Here is a 13,451-nt window from a genome sequence, read left to right as displayed (position 1 = left end):
AGAATGTACTTTTTTTATTGACGTGATGCAATGGAACATTCAAAGCTCTTTTACCCATCAGTCTGCTAATTTCGTGGGCAAGTCTTCTGTTTGTCAAAGGGTACCGAGTCATCAACATTAACCTTAAATAAATTCAGACAAAACCACACCAAAGTCTGCATAAAGTCCCTGATGGTACATCAAGGGTAGGGCTTAAAGATTCTGCCACAAGTGTGCATGATTTTCTAAACTTGTTTGCTTTATCTTTCTCCTCGTATGATCATACAAAACATTCACTTGCAGCAGGACATCGAAAAGAGCATTTTAATGTGGGTATATGCTGTAACTCCACAGATGGGTGGAGCCCATCACAGTGAGCAGTGGGGGCTGCAGCACCTTTACCTCTCCATGTCCATGCTTGGGCAACCAAATTACAAGGGAGCTCTGCAGAGACTTTTTTTTTTTGCATCTGACCACCTTACTTCCTCGTCATACCAAAGGCATTGTATGCTGAGCTTTATTTTGATGTGGCATGTAAGCATAATTAGGGATCCTATAAAAGCAGGGAGAGGGGGGGAAAAAGGTGTCGCGTCCATCTGTCGAGTGTTAAGAGGCAAGCATGGGGGTAGTGTTCACAGCCCCATGCCTCCCTGTTGTTGGGAGACATTTGAACAGGCACTGATGCAGACAGCCCTTAGCACCAAACCTGAGTCACTGTGTTTGTTTCTGCAAATGTTGGTGTATTTTCTCAAGGGGCCTCCTCGAGTTTCAGATTTCCAGGCTTTGCAGATCAATACGGTGTAGGTACTAGTCAACACGCGCACAGAAGAACACACTGACATGGCAAACAAGAGCAGATACCATGAGTGAGGCCTTTGTGGGAAACACTGAACAGTAAGGGCTGGTCAACTGGCGCATGAATAATCAAGAAAATTCAAATTTTTCCACGTTTTGGCCTTTCATTCACTCACAAAAGCGGTTTTAGATTTTGTTCCCAGGGTGCCGATGTTCAGTAACTATTCAGAATAATATGTTTTTTTGCCTTCAATGTCAGATTGTGTGTAATTATTTCCTGTCTTTACATGAGTGAGTTACTCTGGTGTGGGTTAGTAGCAAAATTTGCCATTTAACACAAAGAAGAAAATGATGAAAGTGCCTGTTGGAGAGCTTGTGTGGTTGGGATTTTGTGTGTGTGTGTGTGTGTGTGTGTGTGTGTGTGTGTGTGTGTGTGTGTGTGTGTGTGTGTGTGTGTGTGTGTGTGTGTGTGTGTGTTTTAAAAATGATTGAGGGTGAATCCTCACAGTAGAACATACCAATGTTTGGATGAACTAGTCCTGAGCATCATTCTGAGGGCTCTGGGATGGTTACAGGGATATTTTGGTGGTTTTGTGAAGTATTTACATGCAGTTGAAAGCGGTGAAGGGTGCTCTCAGTTTGGAATGTGAGCCAAGATAACACCTAATCAAAATGGGCCTACCGGACAGACACATTTTTTTTCATGTAAAACATGAAACAAAAATTGCCATATTGTGCATTTTTATACTCACACATATAATTTTTGAACCAGACAATTATATGGACTTGAACTTGGATCTTGCGTAACACTCAGTGGGCTACAATCAAATGCACAGTTAAAATCGAGCTATGGTGAAAGTTCAACCTGACCATTTAACTGGACCACTGTCTTTGTCACGTATACATACACAGGAAGGGAAGGGAAGGGATCAGGCATATGTACGATGCAGGAACACTGGACTGTGTGAATAAATGTTAAAAACATTTTACCGCTTCTAACTTTCTCCGTAGGAGATCACTGTAGATGTAAACATCACTGTGCGGATGTTGTCTTTAAGTTGACTGAAAGGTGATTTTTATCAGATGACGTTGGTGTTATCATATAAGGATTTTTATTAAAGCAGAGGAACAATCTCAGAGAAAGCTTTGAGAGACACGAGCTGGCACATAGTCCCCGTGGGATGCTCTTCAGACACAGAGTTTTCGCATGATGAATGAAGCAGAGAAATGTGTGAAATTGTCGAGGTTTGAGTTGTGTTAAACAAAAAAAAAAACAAGTGCTCCTCTGAAGGACCCATTCTGACTGGCTGTTAGCTTGTGCTGCCCACCCTGCCTCCTCTCCGAACCGCTATTTACTGCAAGTACACAACCACTGTGACCCGATTTTGGATTATTTCTAAAATTTACATCAATTTACATTTATGAAGAGAAACATGCCTTTTGTCTATGTTCTTTAGTGCGATTCACAAGTGTACAGAACACATCCAGGTATCACCAGAGATATGGGTACAAATGGAGTAATCTGCAAAATGGACAATTATTGTTTTCCACTTCATTTTGACAATTAAGATTGACTACAAACTACAATGTAAAAGAGCAGCGAAGCATTTTGCTTCTTCCTTTCTTATCTTAAGAGTATTAACAGCGATGTAATGTGTATAGAAATATAGGGCTCTCAAGTCTCACGCAATGAGCGTGAGACACACGCATTTCAACAAGTTCACACGCTCACACGCCATACATGCCATTTCTCACGCTGAGAAATGATCAACTTCGTCGCACAGAAATTCTAATGGCCTATACTATAAACGAGTCAATGGCAGGTTACTGTGCGCTCGTACACCTCAGAACTATAGCTCTGGTACAGCTGTCTTGATTTAGCAACCCATCGGAAAATCACAAAATAGAATTTCTCAGCCAATCAGAAAACAGAATTTCTTGTTGCCGGGTGAGGTCTGCTCTGAATGCGTGCAGAAGTTGTAGACGAGCTGGAGGTGGAAGAGAACCGTCAGGATCATCAGCAGGTCATATCTTCATTTATTTGAATATTTTATTAGTTACTATAGTTTTCCTATTCTTTGCAAAAGACCAATACCTGCCGATTAAAGTGTTCGTTGGAGTAGTAGGCCTAAATATTCAGCACACACCCTTTGACATGAGCAACTTAATGAAAAATGAAAAATATGTAGGAGTGTAATTAGGCTTCCGTGGTTAATTTTTTTCAAAGGTGACTGGTATGAGCAGATTCCCAAGGCTATCTACAATTGCCAAACTGGTATTAGTTCTGCCACACTGAAATGCTGATGCAGAGAGGGTTTTTTCCATGGTGGGGCTCAATAAAACCAAGACCAGGAACACTTTGTTTCTGAATGGAACTCTGTCATCCATCATGACTGTGAAAATGGCTGTGCTTTAAATGGGAGCCCCCAATATCAGTCATCAAGCATCAAAATCTGCCACAAACACTTACAACACTCATAAACAAACACACACAGAGAGGAACTGCTCAAGGGGCCCATTTGGGGTTATGTTTGTTTTTCTTAATTTAATTTGTCTGTTTTTTTGTTTGTTAAGACTTTGCATACCTAAAACAATTTATTTTAAAATATAGCAGAATTTAGTGTAAAAGTGAAGATTTGTGATTTTGGTATAAATAAAACAATTTCTTTGTTCTTTAAGTAGCTAGTTTATGGCGATGGGATACTGCAAGGGACCCCCCCCCCAAAAAAAAAAACCCTAAAGAAACCCCCCCACGCACATGGCCCGGCCCCTGCCCCGCCTGAATCTCACTCCAAGCAAACTTGAAAACTTGAGAGCCCTGGGTTAACGTAAACTGAGCTAGCGTGCTGCTAGCTTCAGAAAATTTGCATTTTTCTTCAAACATCCACCATCTTAAAGTTATTTCAGCTGATTTAGTTTGTAATCAAATGCAAAGTGGAAATGGCTCAGTTTAACTGTTCCCATGACTAGATTAATTGAGGACAAAAACACAATGAATGCCTATTGTGTTCACATCATTCCTTCTAATCTGCTCTTCCCTGGATTCTGTTAGAGGTGTATTAGTAATGTGAGAGGTAAGCAGTCTGGAAGTGCATTTCGGTGTGAGCCTGAGGGGCTCCATCTCCGGCTCTGGGCAGCTCTCCTACCTGTGAAGCCCTCCTATGAGTCATTTTTTGGAGGGAAAAAAAAAAAAATGCTCCTTTTGTGTTGTTGTTTTATGTGTGGCACCTCGAAATGATTCCCAACATTAGAATCTTTACAGCCCAATAAACTTGAGAGAATCAGACCAAATTGGCTGGTCATATTTAGTAGCTTTATAAGGAAACATATTAAGGCGTAATTGCTGCGGGGGAGTCCGCAATTGAGGAAACGGGCATAGGTGAGAGTTGCAAAAAACGCGCTCACGCTCTGGAGGGACACTGACGTTTTTGAGTGCCGCGCAGGAGTTTCCAATCATCATGGGGAAATATGGAGCGTGTTATAAGATTTTACACAGTAACTTTATTTTATTTCACATTTCCGAAAAAATGAATTTGTACAGTGTGGTGAAACGTAGCCTGAAATAAAAAACATCTGTTTGGCATTTAGCTTTGCCAGCATAAGGGATCCTCTGATGACAATGATTGAGGGTGGAGGAGAGAATCCCCTTGAGTAATGACGAAGAAATCTGCGCAACAATGAATGTTCTCTCGCTCGTATGTGATAGATGTGCTGAAGTGTTACAAAACAAGCTCTCCCATGTATGTGAAATGGATTTCCTGCAACACCCAAGGAGTTGATATATGAGAACGAATACCTCTCCCACCTCCCCGTCCTTCCAATCTGACATAGAAAAAACAAGGCTCATCCAAATAAATTAGTCAGATTAATTGAGATTTTCCCCCCATCTGTTTTTCCAGAAGGAAAACAAGAAAAAGAGCAAGACAGATCAATTTTCTTCTGCGTCCTTAAAGAATCCGTCTCTGTCTCTCCCACTCAAGAAAAAAAAAAGTTCATGCCACTGCATGTTTTTTTTTCCCTCGCTGGGGTTTCCAGCGGTGTGGCGTGGTACAGGCGCGCTGAGGAGCCTCAGGCTTCATCTGATACCGCTGCTACTCCGGAGCAGGAGCTGCGCTACGGGCCAGGATCGACACGCAGGTCAAACAAGAAGTCTGGAGTCTGGGTCAGACTAACATAGTTTTCAAATACAGAACACAAGCAATTAATTGTCCTAAATGGCAACAATGATCCCAAGCGTATATATTGGATGTGACTGGGCAAGGAGTTGGGGCTGTGTGAAGGAGGAGGAAGTGTATCCATTGTTGTGGACTTGATGTCTCGATCATTAATAACAAGCACCTGTCCCTGCACTTTCTTTCCTCCTCATTCAGTCTTTCTCTGTGACACACACACACACACACACACACACTTATCAGAGCTCAACTGATGGGGCCTGGGAGAGAAAAGACAGAGTTCTGTTCCTTGACGCCAGGCTCAGGTCAAGACTCAGCTCACTGTAATCCCTCTCAGGTGATGCTGTTCACATTCAGACGTTCCCAGCTGATCTGCTTAAATATGCCTTCCTCATCCCTCTAAAAAGCCCCCCCCCCCACACACACACACACACACACACCTCCCCTCAACCAGCACAACACTCCGAGGACAGTGAGAAGGAAGGGAGGGCTGCCGCCATTCCGCCCTGTCAAAATCAGATCAGATTATGCTTCAGCATTTCCGTGAGGTGACCAGTCTTGTACCCCACATGAGTAATTTGCCAGTTTTACAGAAGGAATGAGCAGAAAGGGTCAGGATGCAGAGCTAAAATCACCTGGATTAGACTGGCATCATGTGAGAAGGCCTTGTTAAGAGACGTGCCATCGGCAGGGCTTTTTTTTCACTTTTTCCAAAGGCAAGAATGGCAAAGCTGGTATTAAAACTGCTCCTTGGAGCATTCCTTCTCGTCCCCCCCTTAGGCACTTAATCAACGTATAATATTGCATCGAAGTACCGGGTTCCAACATTAACACTTACACCCACAAACCTGGAACTTGGTGGGAGCTCTCAGCACACAGAGGCCTGATTTCCAGGATTTAGAAGGAGATGGCATTGCGTCTGAGTAACTGCCTCCGAATATTTTATACTCCACATTTTCAGCACCGCAAAACTGCATTTGATTAAAAAAAGAATTTAAAACTGAAACCACAGAAAACCAGCCAAACACCTGAAAGTGTCACATTTCCGCACACTCTTTATGTAATTCCTTTTTTTAAATGAGGGCTTAATCAGACACATATCCTGACTATTTACTGTGGGTTTTTGGCATTAAAAGCACACCACAGACACCCTTGGCGCTGACTATCACCACTGCAAAATGTCGTGGATCTGTGACCTCACTCCCTCCACCCCGCAATGCTGCACTGGCTTCATCTAATCACTTTTGTCCTTCACAAACATCTGGGAACGCAGCTGAGTAACAGATTACACAGCTGAATATGATCTGCAACATGCTGGGGCCTGCTGGGAATTCAGATTTGGGATTTCTGGCGGGATGTGGAAGGGTTAACGGTATCACATGGCAACTTCTCACCACTCTTGACTGCTATTACCTATTCATTACCTGTTTAAACATCTTAGGGCCCCACTGTGCATCTCTGTTCCTTCGGGCAGTGCTGGTACTCAGCCTGATTTTATGTAGTCAGCAGGTGGCATCATTAGCCTGAGAATAAAAATGAAAAGCAATACCCTTGTGTCTCGCTATGATATCATAGCAGGGCTCATTGGCATCATTTTCCTGTTTCTAGTGGGCAGGATACGGAGTAAGGAGGTGTAAATTTAATATGTTTCGGCATCTGTTTTGCATTTTGAAAAACAAATACGTACAATTACCACAGCCAAATGGGTTGTTGGGTCAAGCCATGCAGTATGTGAGCAGAGCAGGACGAGATCAGCCCTGAGACCGCACGATGGCTGTTTCACGCCTTGACATCCCGTCATTACGCTGCCATCCCTTCCACCTCACTCAAGTCTTGTGGCTGCGCGGGCGCAGCAGATCAATGACAAAACATTCTCCTCCATGCAAATGAAAAAGACATTTGTAAAGCAACGAGGGATGTGTTTTGTTACGCTTAAAACAGTCACGCTTAGGGAGCGAAGTGTGGCCAAACTGTGTTTCAAACGTGTCTGGGTCTCAACACTCCTGAGCGGTTTGGATAGCTCCCCGTGCATGCCAGACAGGCTGTATATAAAGCTGTCAAAGGAACCTTGCGGGCTACAAAAAATATTCAAGCGTCTCTGGCCCTGCTGGACAGTGATCTCTTACACATGCTTCTTTCAATATAACCGTGATAAATAAAGGAAGGAAATAAATACCGAGAACTTGGCCGGCTGCCACTGCTTGCTTGAAGGGCACTTTTGGCCCAAAGTGCTGTTCCTCCCCTCGAAACACACACACGCACACACACACAGGTACTTTCTACATTTCTGTAAAGGTAAAACATGCACATATTTACATTGGATTAGTTTGACAAGTGTAACATCCGTTTTGAGAGCTGGCAGCAACAATGTGCGGCTTATATTGCTCAGCCTAAAGCTGTTCTTGAGGTCAAATGTGCAAGTTAACCTCTTGATCTCATCTCCAGCACCACCTCTCCCTCTCCTCCCTCTGTCTCCCTCACGCACAAACAAACACGCGGGGCATAAAGAGCCACCCGAAGACAAATGTGCATTCTGGCTTTGCTGCTTGACCCGCAGACGTGAGCAGGTCGTTTAAATAAGAATGATCAGACCGTGACATCCAGTCTCCTACACGCCATCCAAGATCACACGGTGCACACACACAGAGAGAAACACGCAGAGGAGCTGAAAAACGTGTGTGTGCCAGTACCCCGCAGTGGTTGCCTGATTATTTGCAGATGGGCAGCGGAGGGCTTGCAGAGTGTGGAGGTTCCCCCCCTGGCACACAGGCAGCGCATATGATTAAATCTGGGATTGAGAATTTACAAGACCCCTTCTTCTGCCGTGACTTTTATCGACTTTGTTCTACTGTACTGCCCCGTGCGCAGTTCTGACCGAAACCTCCTCTCACGGTCACCCAGAGGATCTCGGGGCTGTGTTATGTCACAGGTTTGAGGAGGGCTCTGCGGGGGCCACTTTCCTAATCCCACTGTCTCCTCATTCATTCAGAGAAGAGAGGAGTATTTACAAAGGGGCTGATCCCCCATCTCGACTCCTGAGCCTCCGCTGAGCGATTGTCATGCGGGTTTCCGACCAACTGTTCAAAGTGGTTATGAGATCAATTAAAACCAGCTTAGGGGGTTGGAGAGGAGATGTGCAATTCATAAGACTTGGATCGGGGGATACCGTATCTATTCATCATATATCACCCCTCTCCACCTTTATAATCTACCCCGCGCCAGTAGCATTTTTTTTTATTATTAGAAGTTTCACTTGTAAATAATGTTGAAGACATAAATTGTTCAAATACTAATTTGGAACAGACGCGCGCGTCTGACTCTGAGCACATTTTACGCACCGAGCACTGGCTCTGATATGGTTATATGAAGTTGGAAATGTTTCGTTAAAAAAAAGTGCTGATAAGTTAGGCTACATCAGATGCTGACAGACTGGTTTATGGCTGATTTTTGCCTGTGAATTTCTGGAGAGTTCTCCCTGAACGCGCTGGATCCCCATGCTCTCACCTGCGGGTTCGAACACATCTGATGTCATTTTGCAGACTTTTCTGCCTGCGTCTACACTCAGATGGAGGGCGAACTTTCACAGAACGTGTAAGCGACCTCTTTTAGTACTCTTGCCGCTGTTTCACACACACGCGCGCGTGCGGGCGCACACTCCGACACACACAAACTTGAAATGTCAACTCCGCGGATGCTGCTCTATTTAGAAAACTGAGGGTTGTAACCTCCCGTTACCTCTTTTACTTCTCCTCCAGCGATGCGACGGCGCCTGACAGTTGCTGTACTCCATACAGTTCAATACGATCAGGGCAAATGAGAAGAGTCGAAACTGCATCTGGACGGCGGTCTGTTGTTCGGACTCCCGACAGAAAAGAAAAACGCACCAGCTGGGCTTGGGGATGAATTCTCCGACTCGGTAATGTCCTCCTCCAGCTTCTTTTGTGGATCCTCAGATGTGTCAAACATCAGACGAGATGCGACGCGGCATCACGTCGCCGGCTGGAATCATTTTAAGGAGCCCGCTGATCCTCCTGTCAATAAAAAAAAAAAAAAAAAAAGGAGAAAAAGAGAACTGTGTCCGTTTCGGTGCGCTCCTTAACAAAGGAGGTGATAAGGGCGTAACGAAATCAACACCTTCTTAAGTACTTTCGTTGAGATGAAAGAATGAGTTGTTCTGTGTGTTAATGTGCTGGAACAAACTCAGATGCAAAAGCAGTACGTGCCGCTCAAAAGTTTCCCCCGTTTCCCCCCCCCCAGGAAAAAAAAATAATGAGCGCAAGCTGTGCGTAATAGTAGCCAAAAAAAAAAAAGACGCTCCGCGATGTAACTTGATGTTTGACACCTCTCAGACGATTCAGCGTAATTCCGCTCCGGCTCACGTTTAGGTTCCCTCTGAGTGCAAGTGCGGCTCGGGGACGTGCAGCATCCCTAAGTGTGGGAGAAACTTGCGTCTTCAGAGGTCCGAGGAGGAGGAAGAAAGAAAAAGGTGAAGGAGGTGGGTTTTCCCTCTTCCTTCCAGTTGTGTTAAAAGCTCGAGTTACCTGCGTTTCCACCCTCTCACGCGTGTCCCGTTCGCGTCTCGCAGCTCAACAGAAACAAACTCACATGTGCTGCCTGCTTTAAAGCGAGAGACCGAGAGCCGGTGAGTGAGTCTGCGTCCTGCGCGCTGCTGAGGTTTCGGTGCTGACTGACTGACTCCTGACTGGTCCTGATGCTTGCTGCCTTTTTCCTCATATAGCGTGTCGTTGTCACGTGCGGAGATTTCTAGTTTTGTGTTTCCCCTTATTTAAGATGTTGGCATTTCGTAGAGTGCAACCTCCCCCCCCCCCCCTCACCTCACACACGCGCACACACACACACATTTACACACTCATCCACCACGGTCCGGTTCGAGCCTGCCTCTGGGTCCTAGTGAGCGTAAAAAAGTTGGAATATCATTCAAGAAAAAAGTTCATGTTCTTTTTTTTTTCTTTTTTCTTTTTTTTAAACAGATATGAAATGTCAGACAGTCTGCGGTGGGGAACTGTGATTTTAGGTTATATCAACATCCTGAATGTCTTCAAATTAGGATCCAAATCCATCAACTTCTGATTATTTTTTTTTTCCCATCTATGTCTTTACTTAAGTTTCAAATCAAAGTTCTCAGCTAACGACCAAAAGATGAGCTGGGGGGGGGCATCTTTCTCCTGACGTCTCCATCTCCCCCCTTAGAAATGAATGATCATTGTTGCAGAGGTTGTAATTGTGGAGCATGAATAAATCCTTCAGTACATTCTGGGGTTTTCCATCCCGAGGCCTCTCTGGCTGACCCGTGTGACCTCAACAGATCCTTCACTCAGAACCACCTCACCTTGTCGGGGTGGACACGCGGGGACTGGCACTAGTCCCACTCCTCTGTGACATTCAAAGTCTGGCTGCTCGTCAGCGCAGGGGACGATTACAGATCAGAGGTGGAACCTGACGGTGGTGTTGTGGAAGTCAGAGGAACAGAGAAGAGAGTACAAACAATCATCGAGGTGAGGGAGGGGGGGTATATTTGAAAGAATGTTTTCTCACCCTCTCGGTTCCAAGCCTCCACACTGGGAATGCTCTACCCCCTTCAGCCACTAGGTGTGGCACTTAATCTTTTATTTATTTGAGGAAATTATTTTCATGTGAGAGCAACTCTGCCAGGGATCCCACACGTGTGAGGTCAAGACAAAGTGCACGGCTTTTCTGACCGTAAATCGTACAATAAGACTCACACGTGTTAAAAAAAACCTCACAAAGACCTACTATCATTGCAAAATGTCACTTAAATGCTGGTTTTACAGTTTAAACAGCTGAGAAACTGCCTCTGGTTGTAAAACAAAGTCTGAGGTGGGTGGGTGTGGGGGGGGGGTCTAAAAGGTTTGCTAAGTCTGTCATGACCTTTGTCCTGGCTTTGTTTATTTATTTCTCCAGAGAGCAGTGACAGACATTGTGGGCTTTTAGCCGCAGGCAGTGCTGCTGGTTTGGATTCCTCTCTACAACAACATCTGAGAGTGCACAGTTAAGGTGAATGTGATAATTTAGGCCTTTGGCACTTTTATTTTCATGATGTGTCATGGAGAAAGGGGGCCGGTAAACCAATCACTTCACTCTCTCCATCCCTCCCTCCCGCCCGTTTACAGAGCACAGAAGTGGAGGTGACGTCAGCATTCGGATGGTCTGGCTCAGAGCCCTCAATGCCATAACAGCAATGAGGGGAGCTGCTGTGCTCTCCGGTCATCAAAGATCCAGCCTGGATGGTCTTCGCTGTGGGTTTCGTCACATTTGACTTGACTGGAAGAAAGGGAAACAAACAAAAAAGGAAAAGAAAAAAAAAAGCCACTAAACAGTGGACGCTTAAAAGTCAGAACATCTGAAATGTCAAGGATCCAGAAATATCCTCCACAAGTATGGTACCATCTCCCTCTGAGGTCCGTTTAGAGGCAGTTTTTCATCAGCTTCACAGCAGCCATGACACAGACCTTTAGGTCCTGTTAAACTGATGAATCCAAGGTCAGTTTAAAAAAAAAAAAAAAAAAAAAGCACTGACGTATCACCATGAATCTCACTTTCAATCAGGATCCCAGTCTGAAGGCTTGAATGGTGACTGCATTTGTTTCACGTCTTATCTGTTCATTGTTTTCAGAGAACAGGGGCTGCGTGCTGGTGAATGAGTCAGATCCATCAGACTAGTCAACATGAAGGATCTATTTACTACTGTGAAAGTCCAAAAAAACTAATCTTGATTCTTGGTTCTTAAAATAATGGGACGACACACATTTGGTGATGTTTTTGCCGTTTTCCCAAACATATGGGTCCTAAAGAGCCAGTCGTAGGCTTTAAAGTGAACGCATCCCAACGGATAAAGGCTTCAGGAACTCCAGCTCTTTCAAACATTGAAAATGTTGGATGTGGGCCAATTCTGGACCACAGTAAAAGTTAGCTTGTATTTTTGCTTTGGTTTGGTTTGTTGCACTGATCGGATTGGACCAACCGAGTCCATCTGCCTTTAAGTTTGACCTTTACCCATTAAAATGCAGCTCCACTATGCCCAGGTCAGACAACTCAAGCCACTGAAGATTATTCCACTTCTTCACCCTCAGAGACCAACACATTTTGGGTCAGTGCCCGTCAGCACTGTGGATCTCAGTCATAGAAGCCATTGTTGCATATGGATGAGTTGAGGCAGACTCGATATACTCTTGGAAATACCTTCAGAAACCTTCTGCCACATCGTCAGCAGCCATTAGTGATTCAGCACCATCACACTGGTTTTTCACAGATCGTTGTATCCTTTTAACCGCAGGCAGCTCCAAGTCGTCTCCGTGCTCTTCCCTTGCTTCTCGTCATCCTGTCACATGTTGATCTTAGTTTCATCTGTCCAAAGAATGCCGTTCTATTTCTGATGCTTCTGTCTGGTTTGCACCTTGTGGTGAACCCTCTGTATGTGTTCTTGTGAAATCTTCTCTTAATGGCAGACTTGGATAATAATACGTCTACCTGCTGGAGAGTATTCGTCTTTTGGCTGGATGTTATAAAGGATTTTTCTTTTCTCTTTACCATGAAAAGAATCCTGCAATCAGTGCCGTCCTCAATGGACCTCCATTTACATGGATGTGAACCGTGAACATTCCAGTTTGTTTTCAATCGGGCTTCTTTTCAGCAAGATTAAAAAGGTATTTTGGTGAACTATTTTTTTTTTCTGTTACATTATGAATAAATCGGTTCATATTGTTTTTGAATGAAAATATCGACATTTATTAAATGCAGAACCTGTTTTGCAGCTCCTTTGTTCTTCAACACAGCCTCTACTCTTGAGGAATAGTTCTCCGGGCTCCTTGAAGGACACCCCAAAGCTCTTCGTTGGGTGTTAGCTGCCCTTTGTTCTGTTCTCCGCCCCGATGATCCCACACCGCTTCGGTCATGTTGAGCTTTGGGGAGGATTCATCCCTCCATAAGAACTGTTCAGCTGCCACTGATTTTCAGGCCAGTCTTTGTATCGTTTGGCACCACGTCAGCCTTTTTCCCCTCCCTTGATAATGGTTTCTTGACAGCCATCCTTCCATGGAGACCATTTCTGATGAGGCCTCAGTGAGCAGTGGATCAATCAAGCCAAGGGTCAGTTGCATCTTTCAGATCCTGTGTCAGATCTTCGCTTGATCGTTTTTGCTACTTCACTTTCACCATCAGGGACATCACTTTCAGATACTGTTCATCTGCTGTAGGTAGGTTTTTTTGTTAGGCTCTTTCCTAACCTTTTTTAAGGATGCACTGCTGAGATATGCCAAGTTTTTAGCCAATCCTTTGAGAAAAAAAATAAAAAATACTATTTTGCGTCTGTCAAACCGTGTTAGGCTGGATAAAGATGCGGTTTAAAATTGGTTCTTTGTGAAGTCGTCCGTTTCGTGTCGACGGCACATCTCACACCCCTCAAAAGAGTGAGGGGTGGCTCAAGACTTTTGCACATAGCTGCACATGAACTCACCTGCTTGTATG

General features: G+C 44.5%; 1 protein-coding gene across 1 annotated transcript in view; it reads right to left on the bottom strand.

Annotated features, from left to right (window-relative positions):
• Positions 1 to 9,644, bottom strand: part of rspo2 (R-spondin 2) — a 62,676-nt gene extending 53,032 nt beyond the window's left edge. The window contains exon 1 of the mRNA XM_075466569.1: positions 8,682 to 9,644. Coding sequence (XP_075322684.1) covers positions 8,682 to 8,781 — 100 coding nt within the window. The 5' untranslated portion in view covers positions 8,782 to 9,644. The remainder of the gene's footprint in view (positions 1 to 8,681) is intronic.
• Between the last annotated feature and the right edge of the window lie 3,807 nt (positions 9,645 to 13,451).

The sequence above is a fragment of the Odontesthes bonariensis genome, chromosome 5, assembly GCF_027942865.1.
Source record: "Odontesthes bonariensis isolate fOdoBon6 chromosome 5, fOdoBon6.hap1, whole genome shotgun sequence".
Taxonomy (NCBI): domain Eukaryota; kingdom Metazoa; phylum Chordata; class Actinopteri; order Atheriniformes; family Atherinopsidae; genus Odontesthes; species Odontesthes bonariensis.
Note: the sequence above shows the minus strand (reverse complement) of the source record. Positions and strands in the feature narration are given on the sequence as shown.